Source organism: Culex quinquefasciatus, chromosome 2 (genome assembly GCF_015732765.1).
Source record: "Culex quinquefasciatus strain JHB chromosome 2, VPISU_Cqui_1.0_pri_paternal, whole genome shotgun sequence".
Classification (NCBI taxonomy): domain Eukaryota; kingdom Metazoa; phylum Arthropoda; class Insecta; order Diptera; family Culicidae; genus Culex; species Culex quinquefasciatus.
The window spans coordinates 176,460,348-176,483,280 of NC_051862.1; the positions used below are offsets into that span (position 1 = coordinate 176,460,348).

Below are 22,933 nucleotides of genomic sequence, written 5' to 3' on the forward strand. Positions count from 1 at the left end.
CACGATGAAAGGCGTCTCATCGATGGCGGGAAGCTGCTGCTTCCGCCTGATGGCGTGTACTGCCAAGACGTCCAGCTGATGTTCCGTCTTGAGCAGCTCCTTGATGTAATCCGGTTCCACGTTCGGGAGACCTCGCATTACTACCCGGTGCGGTCTCGCACTGCGCTTTCCGTGCGTGTAGAACTGCACCTTGTTCTTCGTCAGGTGGGCTTGCACCGTGTCGAAGTCGTCGCTCGAGAAGCACGTAATTTTTGTGCCGTACCGCGTCAGTTTGTGTTCCGGCTGGACATCACACGACGACATCACCTTCGCAAGGCGGGCGAAGCTCATTTCTTTCACCACCAGCGGCGGCTGCTTCTTCTCCCCGGCCGACTTGCCGGTTGCTGGTACCACGGGGATGGTTTTTTCTGCTGCTGGGTTCGCATTGTTGTTGTTGTTGCTCTCCTCCGCTAGCGGGCTGAACTTGTTGTTGCTGAGCAGTTTCTCCACATCGCCGTCGTTGCCGCCATCGCCGACGTTGATCTCCTCCTTAGCCTTCCTGCGGCGAACCTTGACCACGGGACGAAATTCGCCCCGTCCTCTCCTCCTCCTTCGGAGTCTTCCACCTCCATGCCCGTCGCCGCCTGCGTCTTGGGTTGAAACCCGTCCGGTTTCTCCCACACTTTTCCTCAAGGCCGCGTTCCAGTAGAACGTCCTTCCATTCTCAGCCCTGTGCTCCGTCCACTCACTCTCCACCGTCGCGGCCGCCGCCATGGCCGTCGGCGAAAGTTAACAAAACACCGTCAAAAACGCGCTAAGCTAGCTCGAAAGACGACCAAACCCAACGAAAGTTGAACAGGGAGTGCGTGCACACCACGTTGTTGTTTGTTTCTCTTCGCGATGAAAACAAAACAATGAATGAAACTGATGTGTGTCATGGCGCAGCACCGTGTTGGTTGATTGTTTGGACGGGGTTTTGATGAATGAAAGCTTGACGTTAGTGAGTGTCAGACTTAATAAGAATTACATACCTACCTCCCCAATAAAGAATTTAAATGTCGCTGCGAAGCAATAAAAAAGTGAAGAATGGTTTTTCAAATACCAAGCGTCTCCATGGAACACTTGCTCGACTTAAAACGAAACTCGTGAGCAAAATCTAATCTAGACATGAATTACCGTCTTCCTTCTAAACGTCCTACGAACGTTCATTATCCCAGGATAGTATTTCCGTCAGCACGTTACGCCTAGGACGGGACCTTAGCATAACGGAAATTATTTTCAAAAAATACACGACCGAAATACTGCGCTCACGAGAATTAAGCACACGAAGGCGAAGTGTAGGCCGTTAAGGTTGTCAACAACAGGATAAAACCGATGGTGCGTGAGAGGAAGCTTTCGAAAGTTTGAAAGAGAGCAAAAAGCATGCACTCGTAATGTTTATCGGTTTATCACTGCACAGTGTTCGGAATGGCAAAATTCGTGGAGTAAATTGTTAAGGTTCTCGTCGTTTAAGTCGGTGTCTTCGAGGAGTTATTACCACGGTTGTTGTAGTAACTTGATGAGAGCTATCTTTTAGAGCTATTAACTTACAGGATGTCAATCAAAATCTAACTTTATTGGATGACGTTTTAGGGCTTTGGTATCTTCGGCATTGTGTGGTGTTGTAGAGGAGAAAATTATATGAAAGTTTGTCCAAGATGCTAAATTTCTAGCTCTTGATCTACACGAGATATACGCCATTTTTACAAAAATGTTTGACCATTTTGGTGGTACAATCACGCTCCGGTTATGATTCGTTCAGCTGCCTAAAAGTGCTTAAAAAATTGAAACTACAGGCCACGGTTTCAACATTTGAATGGTAAAAAGTGTTTTAAAATGCATTACACATCTGTCCAGTTGTTTTGCAATCATAAGTTTACAAAATTTCTAAGTAATGACAAACATTTTATTTTTGGGAGAAAAAAATGTTTTTGCTGTGATGTACATTAAATTTCAATAAAAGTTCAAAATATTTATAAACGAGCCCAAACATTCTAAATATGATTATCAATGCAGAATATGGCAATTCAGATTGTTTTCATTTGATTAGACTTCTATTTCCATTGAAATTTTCAAGTTTTTTGAAAAAAATATTTTTTTGGCCCCTGATTTTCGAACCAATTTTGAAGGGAGGGGGGGATATTTGCAACGGCCTAATGCAATGTTTCTCCAAAAAATACACAAAATTATTGTTATTGCAATATGGGTATCAAATAAGCGAGGTTTTCACATACATTTCGAAAGTTATAACAAACATTTTTCAAAAAAACTGAAAACTGAAAAAAATGCTTTAAAAAATATATTTTTTTGCAATATGCATATCAATTGATCGGGATTTTTCTATACATTTCGAAAGCAATATTACATTTTTTTTAAATACTCAAAATTTTCACAAAACTACGAATTTTCGAAAAAAAAAACCCGAAATTTTAGGATTTTACAATATGGTTATCAAATAATCGGAAATTTTCATACATTTCGAAAGAAATAACACATTTTTTTGAAACTACGTATTTTCGGGAAACTACTAAAAACTTCAGTATTTTACAATGATCTGAATTTTTTCATACATTTCAATAGTAATAATATGTTTGTGAAATACTCAAAATATCCACAAAACTACATATTTTCAAAAAAATACTTAAAATTTCAGTTTTCTACAATATGTACCCAAATTATCAGATTTTTTTCATACATATCGAAAGTTATAACACACATTCAAAAAAAAACTCAAATTTTCCACAAAACCACGTATCTTCGAAAAAAAATAACTCAAAATATTAGTTTTCTACAATATGGTTCGGGTTATTTCATACATTACAAAAGTTGCACATGTTTTTGAAAACAGTCAAGTTTTCATAAAACTACGTTTTTTTTTAAAGAAATACTAAAAAAATAAGTTTTGGTACAAAAAAAGACGGTAATTTGATACCCATATAGTAAAAACTGAAATTTTAAGTATTTTTTTTATAAATACGTAATTTTGTGAAAATTAAGAGTTTTTTCAAAATTTGTGTTATTACTATCGAAATGTATGAAAAATCCAATCATTCGATACCAATATTGTAAAAAACTGAAGTTTTAAGTATTATTTCCAAAATACGTAGTTTTGTGAATATTTTGAGTATTTTCAAGAATATGTGTAATTGTAAAAACAAACTTCGATATTGCAATAACAATAACTTTGAGTATTTTTTGAGAAACATTGCATTTTCAAAATACAGCAAAAATACCTATTTTTGTAAAAAAAAAATCTTGTAATTATTATTGCAATGGATAGCATCATCCCGATTCCAAAACAATATTATTATTTTTTTAAGTTTGGATGATTTTTCATAGGATTATAGCCAATGTCTCCCATAAATTATGGATTTTGGGAGTTATGAACGAACCAATGTTACAAACGGCTTTTATGGTCATAACCAAGCCCTCCAAAAATGTAAGCCAATTCAACAAATACACATGAAATCAATTCCTGGGTTTCTTCGCAATTCGCAATTCGCAATTTTCAGTGTAAGAACGGGCCTTGACCGATCTTATGCACCAGGTTCCCGACGAACACGCACTGCCCTTACACCTACATCTCACCCTTGCTCTGAGTCAGTACGAGCAACACGCTAGAACACGCTTTGAGTGTTCGTGCCAGGCATGCACACCTTCTTTTCCGGTTACGCATTTTAACTCGGCCGGGGGTGGTACATTAAGTAGGGTTTGATGTAAGTATAAGCGCCTAACCATCTATGGTGTGCCTTTCATTAAAGCAAAAAACTGTTTAATTTTTAGTTTGAATTCAAAAACTAATTGTTTTTTACAGTGTATTGTTTTCTCCTGAAATCTTTCCTAGTGTTTAGTCGTGTTTATCTGTTGCTATTTCTTTTGTCGCGGTGTTTTGTTATAATATTTTGGTCCTAAGCATGTTATAAAAGTTCACCAAAAATACAATAGTAATATTTGTGTTAATCTTTTAATCATTCCATAAATTGAGTAAGGGCTCAAACCTCACTTGTTTGAAGAAAAGGGTGAAGATTGAAAACAATAGACAATAAAAGAGAATTTATTTTATAAAAATCAAGAATCAATAGTAAGAGAATGATGAGCGTATTTTAAAGAATAAAAATGAGAGGCTAAATGTATTAGATGTAAAATTAGACAATAGTTAATAAATAGAGATACAAAACAAGCTTAGATTATAGTAATGATAATTTATAGGACAGATAAAGAATTATTCAAATAAATAAATTCGCAATAAAATCAAAAAAGATTAGGCAAATGACAAATAGACTTGATATTACTAGTACATTAAGGAAAAGTATTTTTTAAGAAAAAAAAAAAAAAAAAAAAAAAAAACAAAGTTTGTTACAGCAGTATCAATTGGTAAAAAAGAGTGGAAAAGCTTTGAGAGATAAGAGAATCAAAAGTTAGTAAAATCAAAATCAAATAATGGATATTATTCACTATCAGTGAAGAAGTGAGAATCAGTAGAGCAAAATAAAAATAGGAGATAGGTGGTAGCTGAGAATGATGAGAAGAGAAACCCCGTTGTGCGATGTTTCAGGTACATCCACAGCAGTTGACTCAACATACTGCGAATCGAAACAATACCGTCTACAATCACAAATTACTTCCCTTTCCCACATTGTCGCGCCCCTTTCTTTTAGCCGTCTCGACTCTGACCCGCGGTGGTCAGAGGTTTACGATCCGTTTCCACAGGCCACCAGCTAGGTCATCATGAAAACCAAGCCAACGTGGAGGTAAGAAAATAGGACACTCGCAAGGAACCAGAGCTATACTGTTCTGATCAAGATAATTCGGATGATCTAACAGAACTACGGATGTAGTTAGTTACGCTCCTTCCAGGATGTTCCTTACGTGGACGTCAACCGAAGAGCACGCAACAAGGTCAGTGCCATTGCATGCTCTTAGGTATCAATCCTTGGCCTGCAAAATCAATTCCTGGGTTTCTTGGAAAAAATATCAGGTTAGAGGAATTTAAAAGAAGTTAATTTTCTATCATTTTTTTAAACCTGCTCAAACAATTTTTTTAATTAAAATTTATTCAAATGCTTAAATTGTTAATGGTGCCATCCATAAACACTTTTTTGAAATCTCATTCCCAACCCTCGTGAACAATTTCAATTTCATTTCAACACTCAAACAGCCGGGCGGCTCGACGACACATGCTCTGTATCTTTCTCTCTTTTCTTATCTCTCTCTTGTTTGTGCGAGTAAGTGTGGTGACAGCAATCACTCAAACGCTGTCATGGGCCAAATGATGAGTATACAGGTAGAATTTCATCGATCGAGCTTGGCGCGGACTAGAGAACCTAGGAAGAGAAATGACATGGCACTCAAACACAACAAAACTCGCTCTCCCGTCTCTTTCCCGCTCATGTGCTTCTAAACGAAGGATCTCAATTTTGACCAGTTCTTCAAGCCTGTGCAACGAGGACCCTGGCTTTTGGTAAAACCTTTTTTTTTGTGTTGTAAACACGTTCATGATTTTCAAAAGATTAACAGTTTTATTTCGCATTGGAGATACATGATTTAAAATTTGCTGAATAATTCCTCGTGTTCTTTTAAACATTATAGTAACTGAGAGTGATTGGAAGGAATTCAATTTCTAAACTATTATAAACTAAATAAAAACTGTTAAAAAGTTATAACAACTGCTTGAAGCTATTTTTGCAAATTCGTATTTGTACTTCCAGGGAGGTGATATCTGAAAATGGTCTCAGTGTAACTCCATTCAATGTTATTCAGCATTTTAATTTATCAACAATTAACCCTCTCACTCTCCGCTCACTTCCAAATCGGCATCCCTCGTCCCTGCACGTTGTGAATGTGACTCTGCCGCGGTGCCGTCATGTTCCACTCGTACCAAACCTTGTGCGACGCGACGCAGCGCCAAAAGTTCACCCGAATTTCGTCCCCGCGCCGAATCTGCACCGGTTCCGTCATCGGGAAGAACATCGAGAACCACGAGCCAAGCCCGCGCGTGTGCGAGTACGGGTGGATGCTGATGGTGATGTCTTTGTACAGGACCGCGTCGAAATAGCCGGTGAATCCGTGCATCACGCAGTCCAGCGACGCCTTGAAGGTGAGACAGGCCGAGCGGCTGTTGTCGATGATGGGCGCTGGGTTTGGGTGGACAAATTCAAACAGCGGTTGGGGGGCGTCGATGTGGTACACGTTCTTCAGGTAGGCCACGTACGAACCCTCCATGTAGCGGGACGTGACGATGCGGTCCTTGGCGTGGGGACTCTTCTCCAGCGAGCGGATCTGGTTGTAGATCTTGGTCGTCATAACCGGGTTGAGGTATGAGGTTGATTTGCCTGGAAGGAGGAGGGAGAGGAGGGAGTTGAATTGCGATCCTTTTTTGAGTCGATGATCTTAATTCCTATATTTTAGAATTTTGGAAATTTTTAGACTCTTGAAATTGAAATTTTACGAAATTAAAAAAAACAGAAACATAAGAAATGTGTTTATGATTTTTTTTAACAAGAAATCTAAATGCTAGAAAACCTAAATTACTAAAATGACAATTTTCCCTCACACTTCATTTTTTTTATACCGAATTCGGTAGTTGAAAAATCGGTTAAGTTTAGATCGGTAAACCATCTCTCAAAATTAACAATATTTTACAGAATTTCGTTTGTAAGTTGAACAATAATGAACTTCATTACCAAATTTCGGTAAGTTTTTAACGAATTCCGGTAAGTTTTTAACGAATTTCGGTAAGTTTTTACCGAATTTAGGTAAGTTTTCAACGAAATTTGGTAAGTTTTTAACGAATTTCGGTAAGTTTTTAACGAATTCCGGTAAATTTTTAACGAAATTCGGTAAGTTTTTACCGAATTTCGGTAAGTTTTTAACGAATTTCGGTAAGTTTTTAACTAATTTCGGTAAGTTTTTACCGAATTTCGGTAAGTTTTTAACGAATTTCGGTAAGTTTTTAACGAATTTCGGTCAGTTTTTAACAAATTCCGGTAAGTTTTTAACAAATTCCGGTAAGTTTTTAACGAATTCCGAATGGGTCATCGCGTTTTTTGTCGTCAATATGGTGATCGTATCAATCTAGTGCAGTGCCTATGAGGACGCGCATTCCTGTTTTTTCGAGTTATTTTCATCTCTTTTGTGTTGCTGTTTGTGTGCATGGGGTGATTGGTCTTCTTCTTCTTCTTTTTTAATTTTTTTAGTTCACGCGTACGTTGGCCGATGAGTTTTTTTTTGTTCTCTTTATATAGTTTTTGAGATTTAAGATTATTTAAAAAATCCGCGAGAAAGTAGTGGAAGTTCCTTGAATTTTTTGATAGAAGGCTTCGCGTTGTCGTGTATATGTTGAATTTAATTTCGTTTTGAAAGCCCTTGCATCGTTGCTCGGATGGCACGCCAACGGTAAGAAGTAAAAAAATTACGGGATTGAGTTTATAATTAAGTTCTTCTAGCGTCGAAGATCGGAAAGCAACGATTATGTTTCACACTCGGTCATATTATCTACCGCCGCCGGTTTAGTTCGTTTATGTTATTGTTTTAATTTCATTACAATCGGTTACGTGGTGTCCTCTTTTCTTGTAGTTCAAATTTGTTGATTGTAAAAATGTATTCCAACGGGCAGTTTAAGTATTAACTCATCATACTTTCCATTTTATGAAGAATAACTTTTTTTTAATTTACTCGCATTATCGTATAAACAGTAAAAATATACTGATAAGTCCAGCCCATAGCAATACTGCTCGGTTGGCACGCGTTCGACTAAAAAACTTTTTAAATAATCAATTATGTATCTTTCCGCAGCCGGCTGCCTAAGATTTTAAAAATTTCAACAGATAAACAAATTTCTTATGGTCGCATCACCTACCACAGTGAATCCTGACCTCATACCCATCTACTAACCCCCTCAAAACTCATGTGATACTTTGTCGGAGACGCAGTCGATTTGGCGGTCCCATCACTCAAGTATCGGACTAACATTCCCATCCACTTCCCCGTGTCTTACCACTGGTCGTGGCCGGCGTCGGTATTGATCAGCATGATAGGGATCTTTGAAAATTGCGAAGGGGTGATGATTGGTTCCAACTTTTCATCTGTGGTCCACGGAGCAATTTTTGGGGGTCCTGGTCAATAACGAAGTAGCAGCTACGGGTAGACACCAATGCTATGCTATGCTATGCTAATTTCGGTAAGTTTTTAACGAATTTCGGTAAGTTTTTAACGAATTTCGGTAAGTTTTTAACGAATTCCGGTCAGTTTTTAACGAATTTCGGTAAGTTTTTAACGAATTTCGGTCAGTTTTTAACAAATTCCGGTAAGTTTTTAACAAATTCCGGTAAGTTTTTAACGAATTTCGGTAAGTTTTTAACGAATTCCAGTAAGTTTTTAACGAATTCCGGTAAGTTTTTACCAAATTTGGTAATTTTCAAATTAGAAATTGTATAAAAATTTGAAGCAGGGATTCCTTGAATTATAGAATTTTAGATATTTTATATAAAAAATACTGCTTAAAACTGGTTCAAAAACAGAAATTATAAAAACTTTATATTCTTGAGTATTATGAGAATTCTTGGAATTTAAGGAATACTGTACTAGTCACAATTTTGATTTTAACGTTATTGTTGAAATTCAAAGAATTCTCAATTTTACAAATACTATTATTTCAAAATTTGATGAGCATAACACACTATTTTTTTTTATTTTTCTAACTTAGGGACCATCCATAAACCACGTGGACACTTTGGGGGTGGGGGTGGGGGGTTGGTTGGAGATTGTCCATGCTCCATACAAAAAGAATTTATTTGTATGGAAATTGTCCACGATGGGGGGGTTGAGATTTTCAAAAAAGTGTCCACGTGTTTTGTGGATGGTCCCATTATAACTCTTCAGAAATAAACGTCCAAGTATTTTTGGCAATTTTTTAGACATAAAAAGACACGTTTTGTGAGAAGCTTAGAATTTCGGAATTAAAGTTGGAAATTATTGGAATTTAACTGTTTTAGAGTGTTAGAATTTTAGAATTAAAGGACTTTCTGAATTGATTTTTAGAAATCAAAAACGTAAGGATTTTTGAATATATAAGCTAGAAAAAATATATATAATTGAATTCAAAAATTTTAAGAATTTAAAGAATTTTAGAACACTTATATCAACAATCTAAACGATTACTTTAGAAGAATCATAAAAAAAAATATATAAAGAAATGCTTGATAGTTACAAAACTCACAAGGAATGCTGATCCCGTCCGGCTTGAGATGCTTCTGGGCGCCGTCCAAACACTCGGGCGACAGCTCGTTATCGCCAAACGACCCGAGCAGCTCCGACACGAGGATGTCCGCCTTCTCCGGCGGCTCAAACTCGCGCATATCGGTCGAAATGAGCTCAACGTTACGATCACGCCACAGCTCGCGGATCAACGCGCTCAGCGTAACGATCGCGTTCGGGTTCTTCTCGATGACGTACACTTTGACCTTGCGTTTGCTCTTGATCGATGCGTTGATGGTGGCCCGAACCAGCGGACCCCGGCCTCCGCCGACCACCATGATGATGGACGTTCGCGTATCCAGTTCTGCGGTGGGGACGCGATCGCGCAACGCTTGCTCGATGGCATTCTGGTACAGGATGTATTTGACGGGGTCTTTTTCAAAAACTTCGTACGTGAAGCTGTCCAGGTTGTCGTACAGAGGCTGGAGCGGGATTTCCAGCAGGTCGTCGTAGCCGGTCATTGGGTCTTTCACGTAGTTGGCTTTCAGGATGTACTTGATGTAGTCCGAGTAGTGGACGAGGCGTTTGTCTTCCGGATTCGCCTTCAGGATGAAATGACAACCGAGGGTTCGATGGAACAGAACCAACAGCTCCTGATGTGCCTTCGAGAGAACCGGATAGTTGTTGGAATTGGTCAGAAAAATACTCGACGAAATGACGATCGCGTCAACCGGTTCTCCAAGCCATCGATAGATCTCCTCCTTCTTGGGGATGTCCGCGGTAAACTCCAACGCTACCTTCACGTGCGTGTCGTGATCCACGTACGAACGGAAGTTGTTCCACCAGTTCCACGGATCCTCAACCGACACGTCCTCCTCCACATCCGCCCGCCAAGTGGCCTGCGCCGCCTTCAAATCTACCATCGGAACTTCCGCCAGCAGAATCCCCTTCAACCCGTGACCGACCACCCGCGCCAAGTTGGCACAATTCCCACTCTTCAGCCGCACCATCACGTACCCCGTCTGGACCAAATGTTCCGCGTAGGAAATCTCCTGCCGCATCGTCGCTTCCCCCTGCTTCCGCACGTCCCCGTCCGCCGAATCGCAGTCCACATTGTTGCTCAACCGGCAAATAACCCGGTTCAACCACTGGCCGGAAGTCAGCAGCAAGTCGGACCGCGTGAAGCACTGGTGCGCCGTCTTGAGCGGTTCCTCCACAAACTCCCGCTCGAACCGCCGGTGCACCATCGGAATCGTAATCGACTGAAAGTTGGACCGGGCCGCCTCCTCGATGGCGGTCTCCAGCTCGTACACCGTGTCCAGGTAGAGCGACACGCACACCGTCGGCGCCTTCGAGTTCTCAGTCATTTTACGCGCGGCGATTACGATACGATTCTGGGGGAGCGATCCGGAACGAAAACGGTTTTCTGGAGTGAGCTTCACGTGCGCGACGAGGACTCTTTTCTGCGTGTTGTGGCTGCTGTCAAAGCTCTTCGGCGCTTGGTGCGAGTTTTTCGAGCAGCTTTGTTTACACTTTTTCGAGCAGTTTGGCAGTGTGGCCGGATTTTTTCAGAATCCATTCAGGATGTTTAAAATTAAAAAAAAAATACTTGAATTCTTAAACTCTTAAGTTCTTAAATTCTTGAATTCTTAAATTCTTAAATTCTTAAATTCTTAAATTCTTAAATTCTTAAATTCTTAAATTCTTAAATTCTTAAATTCTTAAATTCTTAAATTCTTAAATTCTTAAATTCTTAAATTCTTAAATTCTTAAATTCTTAAATTCTTAAATTCTTAAATTCTTAAATTCTTAAATTCTTAAATTCTTAAATTCTTAAATTCTTAAATTCTTAAATTCTTAAATTCTTAAATTCTTAAATTCTTAAATTCTTAAATTCTTAAATTCTTAAATTCTTAGAATTCTTAAATTCTTAAATTCTTAAATTCTTAAAATTCTTAAAATTCTTAAATTCTTAAATTCTTAAATTCTTAAATTCTTAAATTCTTAAATTCTTAAATTCTTAAATTCTTAAATTCTTAAATTCTTAATTCTTAAATTCTTAAATTCTTAAATTCTTAAATTCTTAAATTCTTAAATTCTTAAATTCTTAAATTCTTAAATTCTTAAATTCTTAAATTCTTAAATTCTTAAATTCTTAAATTCTTAAATTCTTAAATTCTTAAATTCTTAAATTCTTAAATTCTTAAATTCTTAAATTCTTAAATTCTTAAATTCTTAAATTCTTAAATTCTTAAATTCTTAAATTCTTAATTCTTAAATTCTTAAATTCTTAAATTCTTAAATTCTTAAATTCTTAAATTCTTAAATTCTTAAATTCTTAAATTCTTAAATTCTTAAATTCTTAAATTCTTAAATTCTTAAATTCTTAAATTCTTAAATTCTTAAATTCTTAAATTCTTAAATTCTTAAATTCTTAAATTCTTAAATTCTTAAATTCTTAAATTCTTAAATTCTTAAATTCTTAAATTCTTAAATTCTTAAATTCTTAAATTCTTAAATTCTTAAATTCTTAAATTCTTAAATTCTTAAATTCTTAAATTCTTAAATTCTTAAATTCTTAAATTCTTAAATTCTTAAATTCTTAAATTCTTAAATTCTTAAATTCTTAAATTCTTAAATTCTTAAATTCTTAAATTCTTAAATTCTTAAATTCTTAAATTCTTAAATTCTTAAATTCTTAAATTCTTAAATTCTTAAATTCTTAAATTCTTAAATTCTTAAATTCTTAAATTCTTAAATTCTTAAATTCTTAAATTCTTAAATTCTTAAATTCTTAAATTCTTAAATTCTTAAATTCTTAAATTCTTAAATTCTTAAATTCTTAAATTCTTAAATTCTTAAATTCTTAAATTCTTAATTCTTAAATTCTTAAATTCTTAAATTCTTAAATTCTTAAATTCTTAAATTCTTAAATTCTTAAATTCTTAAATTCTTAAATTCTTAAATTCTTAAATTCTTAAATTCTTAAATTCTTAAATTCTTAAATTCTTAAATTCTTAAATTCTTAAATTCTTAAATTCTTAAATTCTTAAATTCTTAAATTCTTAAATTCTTAAATTCTTAAATTCTTAAATTCTTAAATTCTTAAATTCTTAAATTCTTAAATTCTTAAATTCTTAAATTCTTAAATTCTTAAATTCTTAAATTCTTAAATTCTTAAATTCTTAAATTCTTAAATTCTTAAATTCTTAAATTCTTAAATTCTTAAATTCTTAAATTCTTAAATTCTTAAATTCTTAAATTCTTAAATTCTTAAATTCTTAAATTCTTAAATTCTTAAATTCTTAAATTCTTAAATTCTTAAATTCTTAAATTCTTAAATTCTTAAATTCTTAAATTCTTAAATTCTTAAATTCTTAAATTCTTAAATTCTTAAATTCTTAAATTCTTAAATTCTTAAATTCTTAAATTCTTAAATTCTTAAATTCTTAAATTCTTAAATTCTTAAATTCTTAAATTCTTAAATTCTTAGGTTCTTAAATTCTTAAATTCTTAAATTCTTAAATTCTTAAATTCTTAAATTCTTAAATTCTTAAATTCTTAAATTCTTAAATTCTTAAATTCTTAAATTCTTAAATTCTTAAATTCTTAAATTCTTAAATTCTTAAAGTTCTTAAATTAATTCTTAATTCTTAAATTCTTAAAATTCTTAAATTCTTAGGTTCTTAAATTCTTAAATTCTTAGGATTCTTAAATTCTTAAATTCTTAAATTCTTAAATTCTTAAATTCTTAAATTCTTAAATTCTTAAATTCTTAAATTCTTAAATTCTTAAATTCTTAAATTCTTAAATTCTTAAATTCTTAAATTCTTAAATTCTTAAATTCTTAAATTCTTAAATTCTTAAATTCTTAAATTCTTAAATTCTTAAATTCTTAAATTCTTAAATTCTTAAATTCTTAAATTCTTAAATTCTTAAATTCTTAAATTCTTAAATTCTTAAATTCTTAAATTCTTAAATTCTTAAATTCTTAAATTCTTAAATTCTTAAATTCTTAAATTCTTAAATTCTTAAATTCTTAAATTCTTAAATTCTTAAATTCTTAAATTCTTAAATTCTTAAATTCTTAAATTCTTAAATTCTTAAATTCTTAAATTCTTAAATTCTTAAATTCTTAAATTCTTAAATTCTTAAATTCTTAAATTCTTAAATTCTTAAATTCTTAAATTCTTAAATTCTTAAATTCTTAAATTCTTAAATTCTTAAATTCTTAAATTCTTAAATTCTTAAATTCTTAAATTCTTAAATTCTTAAATTCTTAAATTCTTAAATTCTTAAATTCTTAAATTCTTAAATTCTTAAATTCTTAAATTCTTAAATTCTTAAATTCTTAAATTCTTAAATTCTTAAATTCTTAAATTCTTAAATTCTTAAATTCTTAAATTCTTAAATTCTTATTCTTAAATTCTTAAATTCTTAAATTCTTAAATTCTTAAATTCTTAAATTCTTAAATTCTTAAATTCTTAAATTCTTAAATTCTTAAATTCTTAAATTCTTAAATTCTTAAATTCTTAAATTCTTAAATTCTTAAATTCTTAAATTCTTAAATTCTTAAATTCTTGAAATTCTTAAATTCTTAAATTCTTAAATTCTTAAATTCTTAAATTCTTAAATTCTTAAATTCTTAAATTCTTAAATTCTTAAATTCTTAAATTCTTAAATTCTTAAATTCTTAAATTCTTAAATTCTTAAATTCTTAAATTCTTAAATTCTTAAATTCTTAAATTCTTAAATTCTTAAATTCTTAAATTCTTAAATTCTTAAATTCTTAAATTCTTAAATTCTTAAATTCTTAAATTCTTAAATTCTTAAATTCTTAAATTCTTAAATTCTTAAATTCTTAAATTCTTAAATTCTTAAATTCTTAAATTCTTAAATTCTTAAATTCTTAAATTCTTAAATTCTTAAATTCTTAAATTCTTAAATTCTTAAATTCTTAAATTCTTAAATTCTTAAATTCTTAAATTCTTAAATTCTTAAATTCTTAAATTCTTAAATTCTTAAATTCTTAAATTCTTAAATTCTTAAATTCTTAAATTCTTAAATTCTTAAATTCTTAAATTCTTAAATTCTTAAATTCTTAAATTCTTAAATTCTTAAATTCTTAAATTCTTAAATTCTTAAATTCTTAATTCTTAAATTCTTAAATTCTTAAATTCTTAAATTCTTAAATTCTTAAATTCTTAAATTCTTAAATTCTTAAATTCTTAAATTCTTAAATTCTTAAATTCTTAAATTCTTAAATTCTTAAGTTCTTAAATTCTTAAATTCTTAAATTCTTAAATTCTTAAATTCTTAAATTCTTAAATTCTTAAATTCTTAAATTCTTAAATTTCTTAAATTCTTAAATTCTTAAATTCTTAAATTCTTAAATTCTTAAATTCTTAATTCTTAAATTCTTAAATTCTTAAATTCTTAAATTCTTAAATTCTTATTCTTAAATTCTTAAATTCTTAAATTCTTAAATTCTTAAATTCTTTAAATTCTTAAATTCTTAAATTCTTAGAATTCTTAAATTCTTAAATTCTTGAAATTCTTAAATTCAATTCTTAAATTCTTAAATTCTTAAATTCTTAAATTCTTAAATTCTTAAATTCTTAAATTCTTAAATTCTTAAATTCTTAAATTCTTAAGTTAAATTCTTAAATTCTTAAATTCTTAAATTCTTAAAACTAATTCTTAAATTCTTAAATTCTTAAATTCTTAAATTCTTAAATTCTTAAATTCTTAAATTCTTAAAATTCTTAAATTCTTAAATTCTTAAATTCTTAAATTCTTAAATTCTTAAATTCTTAAATTCTTAAATTCTTAAATTCTTAAATTCTTAAATTCTTAAAATTCTTAAATTCTTAAATTCTTAAATTCTTAAATTCTTAAATTCTTAAATTCTTAAATTCTTAAATTCTTAAATTCTTAAATTCTTAAATTCTTAAATTCTTAAATTCTTAAATTCTTAAATTCTTAAATTCTTAAATTCTTAAATTCTTAAATTCTTAAATTCTTAAATTCTTAAATTCTTAAATTCTTAAATTCTTAAATTCTTAAATTCTTAAATTCTTAAATTCTTAAATTCTTAAATTTAAATTCTTAAATTCTTAAATTCTTAAATTCTTAAATTCTTAAATTCTTAAATTCTTAAATTCTTAAATTCTTAAATTCTTAAATTCTTAAATTCTTAAATTCTTAAATTCTTAAATTCTTAAATTCTTAAATTCTTAAATTCTTAAATTCTTAAATTCTTAAATTCTTAAATTCTTAAATTCTTAAATTCTTAAATTCTTAAATTCTTAAATTCTTAAATTCTTAAATTCTTAAATTCTTAAATTCTTAAATTCTTAAATTCTTAAATTCTTAAATTCTTAATTCTTAAATTCTTAAAATTCTTAAATTCTTAGAATTCTTAAATTCTTAAATTCTTAAATTCTAAATTCTTAAATTCTTAAATTCTTAAATTCTTAAATTCTTAAATTCTTAAATTCTTAAATTCTTAAATTCTTAAATTCTTAAATTCTTAAATTCTTAAATTCTTAAATTCTTAAATTCTTAAATTCTTAAATTCTTAAATTCTTAAATTCTTAAATTCTTAAATTCTTCTTAAATTCTTAAATTCTTAAATTCTTAAATTCTTAAATTCTTAAATTCTTAAATTCTTAAATTCTTAAATTCTTAAATTCTTAAATTCTTAAATTCTTAAATTCTTAAATTCTTAAATTCTTAAATTCTTAAATTCTTAAATTCTTAAATTCTTAAATTCTTAAATTCTAAATTCTTAAATTCTTAAATTCTTAAATTCTTAAATTCTTAAATTCTTAAATTCTTAAATTCTTAAATTCTTAAATTCTTAAATTCTTAAATTCTTAAATTCTTAAATTCTTAAATTCTTAAATTCTTAAATTCTTAAATTCTGAAGATTCTTAAATTCTTAAATTCTTAAATTCTTAAATTCTTAAATTCTTAAATTCTTAAATTCTTAGAATTCTTAAATTCTTAAATTCTTAAATTCTTAAATTCTTAAATTCTTAAATTCTTAAATTCTTAAATTCTTAAATTCTTAGAATTCTTAAATTCTTAAATTCTTAAATTCTTAAATTCTTAAATTCTTAAATTCTTAAATTCTTAAATTCTTAAATTCTTAAATTCTTAAATTCTTAAATTCTTAAATTCTTAAATTCTTAAATTCTTAAATTCTTAAATTCTTAAATTCTTAAATTCTTAAATTCTTAAATTCTTAAATTCTTAAATTCTTAAATTCTTAAATTCTTAAATTCTTAAATTCTTAATTCTTAAATTCTTAAATTCTTAAATTCTTTAATTCTTAAATTCTTAAATTCTTAAATTCTTAAATTCTTAAATTCTTAATTCTTAAATTCTTAAATTCTTAAATTCTTAAATTCTTAAATTCTTAAATTCTTAAATTCTTAAATTCTTAAATTCTTAAATTCTTAATTCTTAAATTCTTAAATTCTTAAATTCTTAAATTCTTAATTCTTAAATTCTTAAATTCTTAAATTCTTAAATTCTTAAATTCTTAAATTCTTAAATTCTTAAATTCTTAAATTCTTAAATTCTTAAATTCTTAAATTCTTAAATTCTTAAATTCTTAAATTCTTAAATTCTTAAATTCTTAAATTCTTAAATTCTTAAAATTCTTAAATTCTTAAATTCTTAAATTCTTAAATTCTTAAATTCTTAAATTCTTAAATTCTTAAATTCTAAATTCTTAAATTCTTAAATTCTTAAATTCTTAAATTCTTAAATTCTTAAATTCTTAAATTCTTAAATTCTTAAATTCTTAAATTCTTAAATTCTTAAATTCTTAAATTCTTAAATTCTTAAATTCTTAAATTCTTAAAATCACCTCCGTGTAAGCACGAGAGCAAGCAGCAGTCAAGTGCTCAGTGCTCCATCGTTTTTTCGATTTTTTTCGCCGTAAATTACCGTGATTACCCGCGAGTTTGCTCCTGCAGCATGCCAAAGGCCGGCCGTGGCCGTGGCAGTTCGAGTGCGGCCTCGAAAAACCCGCGAAGTTCGTCTACCGGCCGTGTGCAAAAAGGTAAACAAACCAACGCCGTGTCGACCGCCATCGCGCAGGGGAGCGTGAGCGCAGAAGGCATCGACAAAAAGTTGCTACATCCCGGATATGTTCCAAGATCACCAGTGCGAACCCGTTCCGGTACTTCCGGTGCCACGACCAACACGTCAACATCCGCCAACATTCCCATCAGGAACGAGTTCCAGATGCTGAGCGACGACGAAGAAAACAACAACACCGACGGTAGCAGCACTACCGACGACGACGATGACGATCGTCGTGCACGGAAAAAAGTGCCGACGCCAAAAACGAACAATTCTCCAAAGGAACGTAGACCACCTCCAATTTTTGTTTTGGATACGTTGGTGGACGATATTGACGAGTTGCTGGAAGGCCTCGGATATTGTCTGAAAATCGGTAAGTCGTCAGTGCAAGTCTACACATTTGACAACAAGAACTTCGACCTGGTTGTGGAGAAATTGAAGGGTAAAACTTCCAAGTTCTACACATTCGACCCGTGCAGAAGACAGCCGTTAAGGTCGTCTTGCAGGGGTACCAAGACCGCCCGATCTCCGACCTCAAGAAGGACCTCTCGGGTGCTGGAATAACGCCGCGTGACATAAAAGTCCTCTCGCGGAAGACAACAGTCACAGGTACACACACACTGTACCTATTGTACTTCGACCGCGGCACCGTCAAGATTCAAGACCTGCGACGAACTAAGGCGTTGGACGGGTTTTGGGTAAACTGGCGGTTCTCAAAGAACCCGTCGGACGCAGCACAATGCCACCGTTGCCAGAAATTCGGCCACGGCTCGCGGAACTGCAACCTCCCGCCCCGCTGTGTGAAGTGCGGTGAAACACACCTCTCTGAGGCGTGTGCACTGCCGTGCAAGGCGGACCTGGGGGACAAGGCAGAGCAAACCAAGGCGCGCATCAAGTGCGCCAACTGTGGAGGTAACCATACCAGCAACTACCGTGGATGCAGTGCACGAAAAAATTACCTCGAGGAGCAGGAAAAGAGGAAGAAGAAAGCAGCAGCGTCCCACCCTCCTCAGCGAAGTACGAGCGTAACCGTGCCGGCTGCTGGGCAGCGTACGGTTCCCGCGGACAACTCATCATTCCCTCCTGGCTGGGGGCGATCGTTTGCCAGCGTGGTTGCTGCCGGTAGCGGCAATGCGGCCCAGCAAGAAGTCACCGGGGAAGATCTCTTCACCCTGCCAGAGTTCTTTGCTCTCGCGGGGGAGATGATGTCGAGGTTTCGGACCTGCCGTAACAAGGCGGAGCAATTTCTAGCCCTTGGGGAGCTGATGATCAAGCACATCTACAAAGGATAAAATACTATGATTTAGTTATAAGCTTTTTCTCTTTCTTTCCCCTTTCCTTTGCAATTTTAGCAAGTTTTTTTTTTAAATTTTTCTTGCTCTTGTCAGTGCCATAGTTATAGAAATAATTGTTCCAAAATGGATTATGGTGCAACACACAGCTGAAAGGAACTCCAAAACTCTGTTATGAACTGCAAAAGAACTGATTGTATCTTGATTATTAGCATTAGCATTAGCATTTGGAGGACGCCCCACCACCGGAAGGCTCCACAACGCTTATCCCACTGTTTGGTGTGGTTGTGTTAGACCCTCATCCGGAACAATAATCCAACACGGGAGATACCATGTCTTCATCTTTTGATGAGTGTGTAATACAACCCAGGGCATAAGGGGGTCCTGGCCGGGTCCAAGCTATCCTCAGGGATTGGGAAGGATCGTTAGTAAACACCTATCTAAAGTGCGCAAGGACCCCTACGTCACCTTAGTGGTATAGATGTTTGTAGGAGGTTTTGGACTCAATGTTAGTTGGAGAGGTAGAACCTAGGATACACCTCGAAAGGCGTTGCGGGTTGGTTGTAACAGTATTCCTAATTCCAGTCTATGCTCACCAAGTCGTCATGGCCTAGTGGTTAGCATTTTTGCTTACCAATCCAAAGGACGGGGGATCGAACCCCGCCTCGAGCGACTTTGGTTTTTCGTTCATATTCATCATTTCAAATTTCTGTGTTCTTAACTTTCTCGTTGGGAGCAGATGGGAATCGAACCCAGAACCATTTGCTTACAAAGCAAACACCGTAACCAGTCAGCCACGGCCGCTCCCAACTGATTGTATCTTGATTATTCACCAATAAAACCGAATTGAAAAATTGAATTAAATTCTTAAATTCTTAAATTCTTAAATTCTTAAATTCTTAAATTCTTAAATTCTTAAATTCTTAAATTCTTAAATTCTTAAATTCTTAAATTCTTAAATTCTTAAATTCTTAAATTCTTAAATTCTTAAATTCTTAAATTCTTAAATTCTTAAATTCTTAAATTCTTAAATTCTTAAATTCTTAAATTCTTAAATTCTTAAATTCTTAAATTCTTAAATTCTTAAATTCTTAAATTCTTAAATTCTTAAATTCTTAAATTCTTAAATTCTTAAATTCTTAAATTCTTAAATTCTTAAATTCTTAAATTCTTATTCTTAAATTCTTAAATTCTTAAATTCTTAAATTCTTAAATTCTTAAATTCTTAAATTCTTAATTCTTAAATTCTTAAATTCTTAAATTCTTAAATTCTTAAATTCTTAAATTCTTAAATTCTTAAATTCTTAAATTCTTAAATTCTTAAATTCTTAAATTCTTAAATTCTTAAATTCTTAAATTCTTAAATTCTTAAATTCTTAAATTCTTAAATTCTTAAATTCTTAAATTCTTAAATTCTTAAATTCTTAAATTCTTAAATTCTTAAATTCTTAAATTCTTAAATTCTTAATTTCTTAATTTCTTAAATTCTTAAATTCTTAAATTCTTAAATTCTTAATTTCTTAATTTCTTAAATTCTTAAATTCTTAAATTCTTAAATTCTTAAATTCTTAAATTCTTAAATTCTTAAATTCTTAAATTCTTAAATTCTTAAATTCTTAAATTCTTAAATTCTTAAATTCTTAAATTCTTAAATTCTTAAATTCTTAAATTCTTAAATTCTTAAATTCTTAAATTCTTAAATTCTTAAATTCTTAAATTCTTAAATTCTTAAATTCTTAAATTCTTAAATTCTTAAATTCTTAAATTCTTAAATTCTTAAATTCTTAAATTCTTAAATTCTTAAATTCTTAAATTCTTAAATTCTTAAATTCTTAAATTCTTAAATTCTTAAATTCTTAAATTCTTAAATTCTTAATGTATGTATGTATGATCCCCATACCCGCAGGAAACTTGGTCCCGAAACACATGTGAGCGCTAGGTGAACAATTCGATCATCTTTTACTCCGTAATCTGTACACCCACGTGCATAAGTTTTTTTGCACGAATTTTAGTGCTACAAATACTGGCGCATAGAACAAGATGGTTTCATTCTTCCCTCCCCAAGCGCCGGAAATTTGTAGCGGGTGTAGGGACACTTTGCATAGACGCCCTTGCTCCCATCACGTCACTGAGGGTATGGAGCAACGAGAAATTAATAAGCATGCCCCCTCAGTCGAACCTTCATTAGAGAAGCAGGCAATCCACAACTCACAGCGAACGACCAAGGGAACACCCTACCGCGTATATAGTGAAATTGGCGTGGTTAGTCTTAAATGAAATGTATGAATGTAACAATAAGTGATAGTGTATTTTGATATTGTAGAATCCGAACTGAGCACGCATCACTTGAGCGCTACTTGTCAAACTACGCTCCGGTAACTCACGCTCTCAGCGAATGCAGCACTCATTCTCGCCTGCTGTCAAATACTCTCAGAAGCATGACAATATAGGGGAGCATGGTGTATAATGGTTAGGTTATGTCTTGACTCTACAATCCCTTTTCTACTCAAAACAAAAAAAAATATTGCGTTATAGACATTTCATAGAAAAAAATCCTCATATTCAGCAACCAGAATTTTGTTATACTGCCGCGCTTAAGTCTATGAATTACAAGTTGGTTGTCTAATTTGACTTTTAAATAGTAAAATTACAAAGAAAACCAGTAGTATGTTAAGAAGTGGTTCCTATCCTGGTTGATCCAGAAACAAACTGTCGTATAAACGTGTTAGTTTTGATAACATTTATCAATTGTTCATCTCTTCGAAAGAAATTTGAAAAATAATTAGGAGTTGCCTTTATCAACTATATCGATATGATCACGGCAGGGTTAATTATTCGAGCTCGCGAGTTGGTGTGGCCGCATGACTGTCTAAAAAAAACTTTATTCTTGACTTAACACAGCGGTTGTGAAGCGGTATTAAGCTCCTGCCAATCATAGTGAAGACCATAAATAATCTTATCATGTAACACCAATATATTGCCACTATTTGTGTAAAATTGCAGTTTTTAAATAACTCAAGCTGCTATTCATTCAGATTCTACAAACCCTCTAAACAAACTTTAATTTAATTACTAACACATTCACACCTCTGCGTATCACAGGCGTTGGTTTGTTTGCATAAGAATCTGCTCTTTCTCGCAAAAGTTGTTAGTCATGCGACTTATAGCTGGTTTTTCTAAGGCCTACAGTTATCATATTTTGCAGGGACACTTACAGTTCGAGCTTGATCTTTGTTTGCATCAGGACACTGTGACGAGGAGTTCGTCGTATAGCAAACCTTATAAAATTGAATTAGAGAATAGTCTCTCCATGTTCCACGCTTAATAAAAACTGCTGAACTTGGTTTCAACAAGGCTTTCCAGTCAAAATATTTCTATCACATCACCCTGGGGTGCCACAGAAATTGTTCTTTCTCGTAAAAAGTGCTTATCATGTGACATCTTGCCTGTTTTATTTTTGATTGACCGCCCGATATCAGCCAACATATTTCGCTGGGATTGTGATAGTTCTTTGTTTTGATCAGGAAACCAGCGGCTGTGGCGACACTCTGAGGAGAATTTATTCATTAACACAAGTCATAGATTTTGAAGTGTGCCTAAAAAGCTTTATTATTGAATTGCAACAACTAACGTTGTATTCGGTTTTATCCTACATGAAGTTTCTGTCTTTGTTTGGATCTTCACTCTTGGGTATTGCTTGGATCTCTGACAAATTTACTCTGAGGTTGGCTAGTATCTCAGAGGTATTCATCATCGTGGTTTGCATTAATCTGAGAGATTAAGTCCATGCCACTAAAACCAAAAATTAAACAAAGTCAGCTTCCATATAAGAGAGTCTAAGATAGCCATCATGTCAATCGCAACACTTCACACTTGTGAGTACCTTTGGAAGAAAGCCATGGGCCAGGCTAACGTAGAATTAATTTCAGTCATTAAACGATACATAAAAATAATGCAAATGGAAATGTCAAACCTATAACCAGTTGACTACACCCAAGGATTGTGTTCTTTTTTATCCCTTTGGCAGCTTGCAATTACCTGACTATCAGTAATACTTTAGTAACTTTAATTCGATCCTCCATACCAATTTTATTTCTCTGTATTGTTGAAATGAGCCGTGTTCATTTTCTTTACACAACTTTGGTGCGTTACTGCCGAGCCTTGAGGAGGAATTTAACGCACCGATCGGTCTTCGTCTGCCCGAATTTATTCAACCATCAGACTGATCAGATCTGATTGTTTAGCAGGCTCAATAAAGGTCGTAGAGAAATGTAAATCACATGTTCTTTCTTTTCCGATTCTCGTCTGATTCGTGGTATCCCAGTCACAA

The 22,933-nt window shown here is 32.1% G+C and overlaps 1 protein-coding gene across 1 annotated transcript; it reads right to left on the reverse strand.

Moving 5' to 3' along the window:
* Window positions 1-5,759: 5,759 nt before the first annotated feature.
* LOC6033216 (protein arginine N-methyltransferase 5) lies at window positions 5,760-10,696 on the reverse strand. The gene is made up of 2 exons (XM_001843641.2): window positions 9,236-10,696; window positions 5,760-6,350 (listed from the first exon to the last, which is right to left on the reverse strand). Exons 1-2 carry the CDS (start codon window positions 10,578-10,580, stop codon window positions 5,818-5,820), a joined length of 1,878 nt encoding a protein of 625 aa, XP_001843693.2. The 5' UTR covers window positions 10,581-10,696; the 3' UTR covers window positions 5,760-5,817.
* Window positions 10,697-22,933: the final 12,237 nt, after the last annotated feature.

What these genes read in the sequence shown, in the direction of transcription:
- LOC6033216 (XM_001843641.2), bottom strand. Translation starts at nt 10,580, where the DNA reads ATGACTGAGAACTCGAAGGCGCCGACGGTGTGCGTGTCGCTCTACCTG. An exon ending in GGACGGGATCAGCATTCCTT is followed by an intron (nt 6,351 to 9,235) that starts GTGAGTTTTGTA and finishes TCCTCCTTCCAG; the next exon opens with GCAAATCAACCTCATACCTC.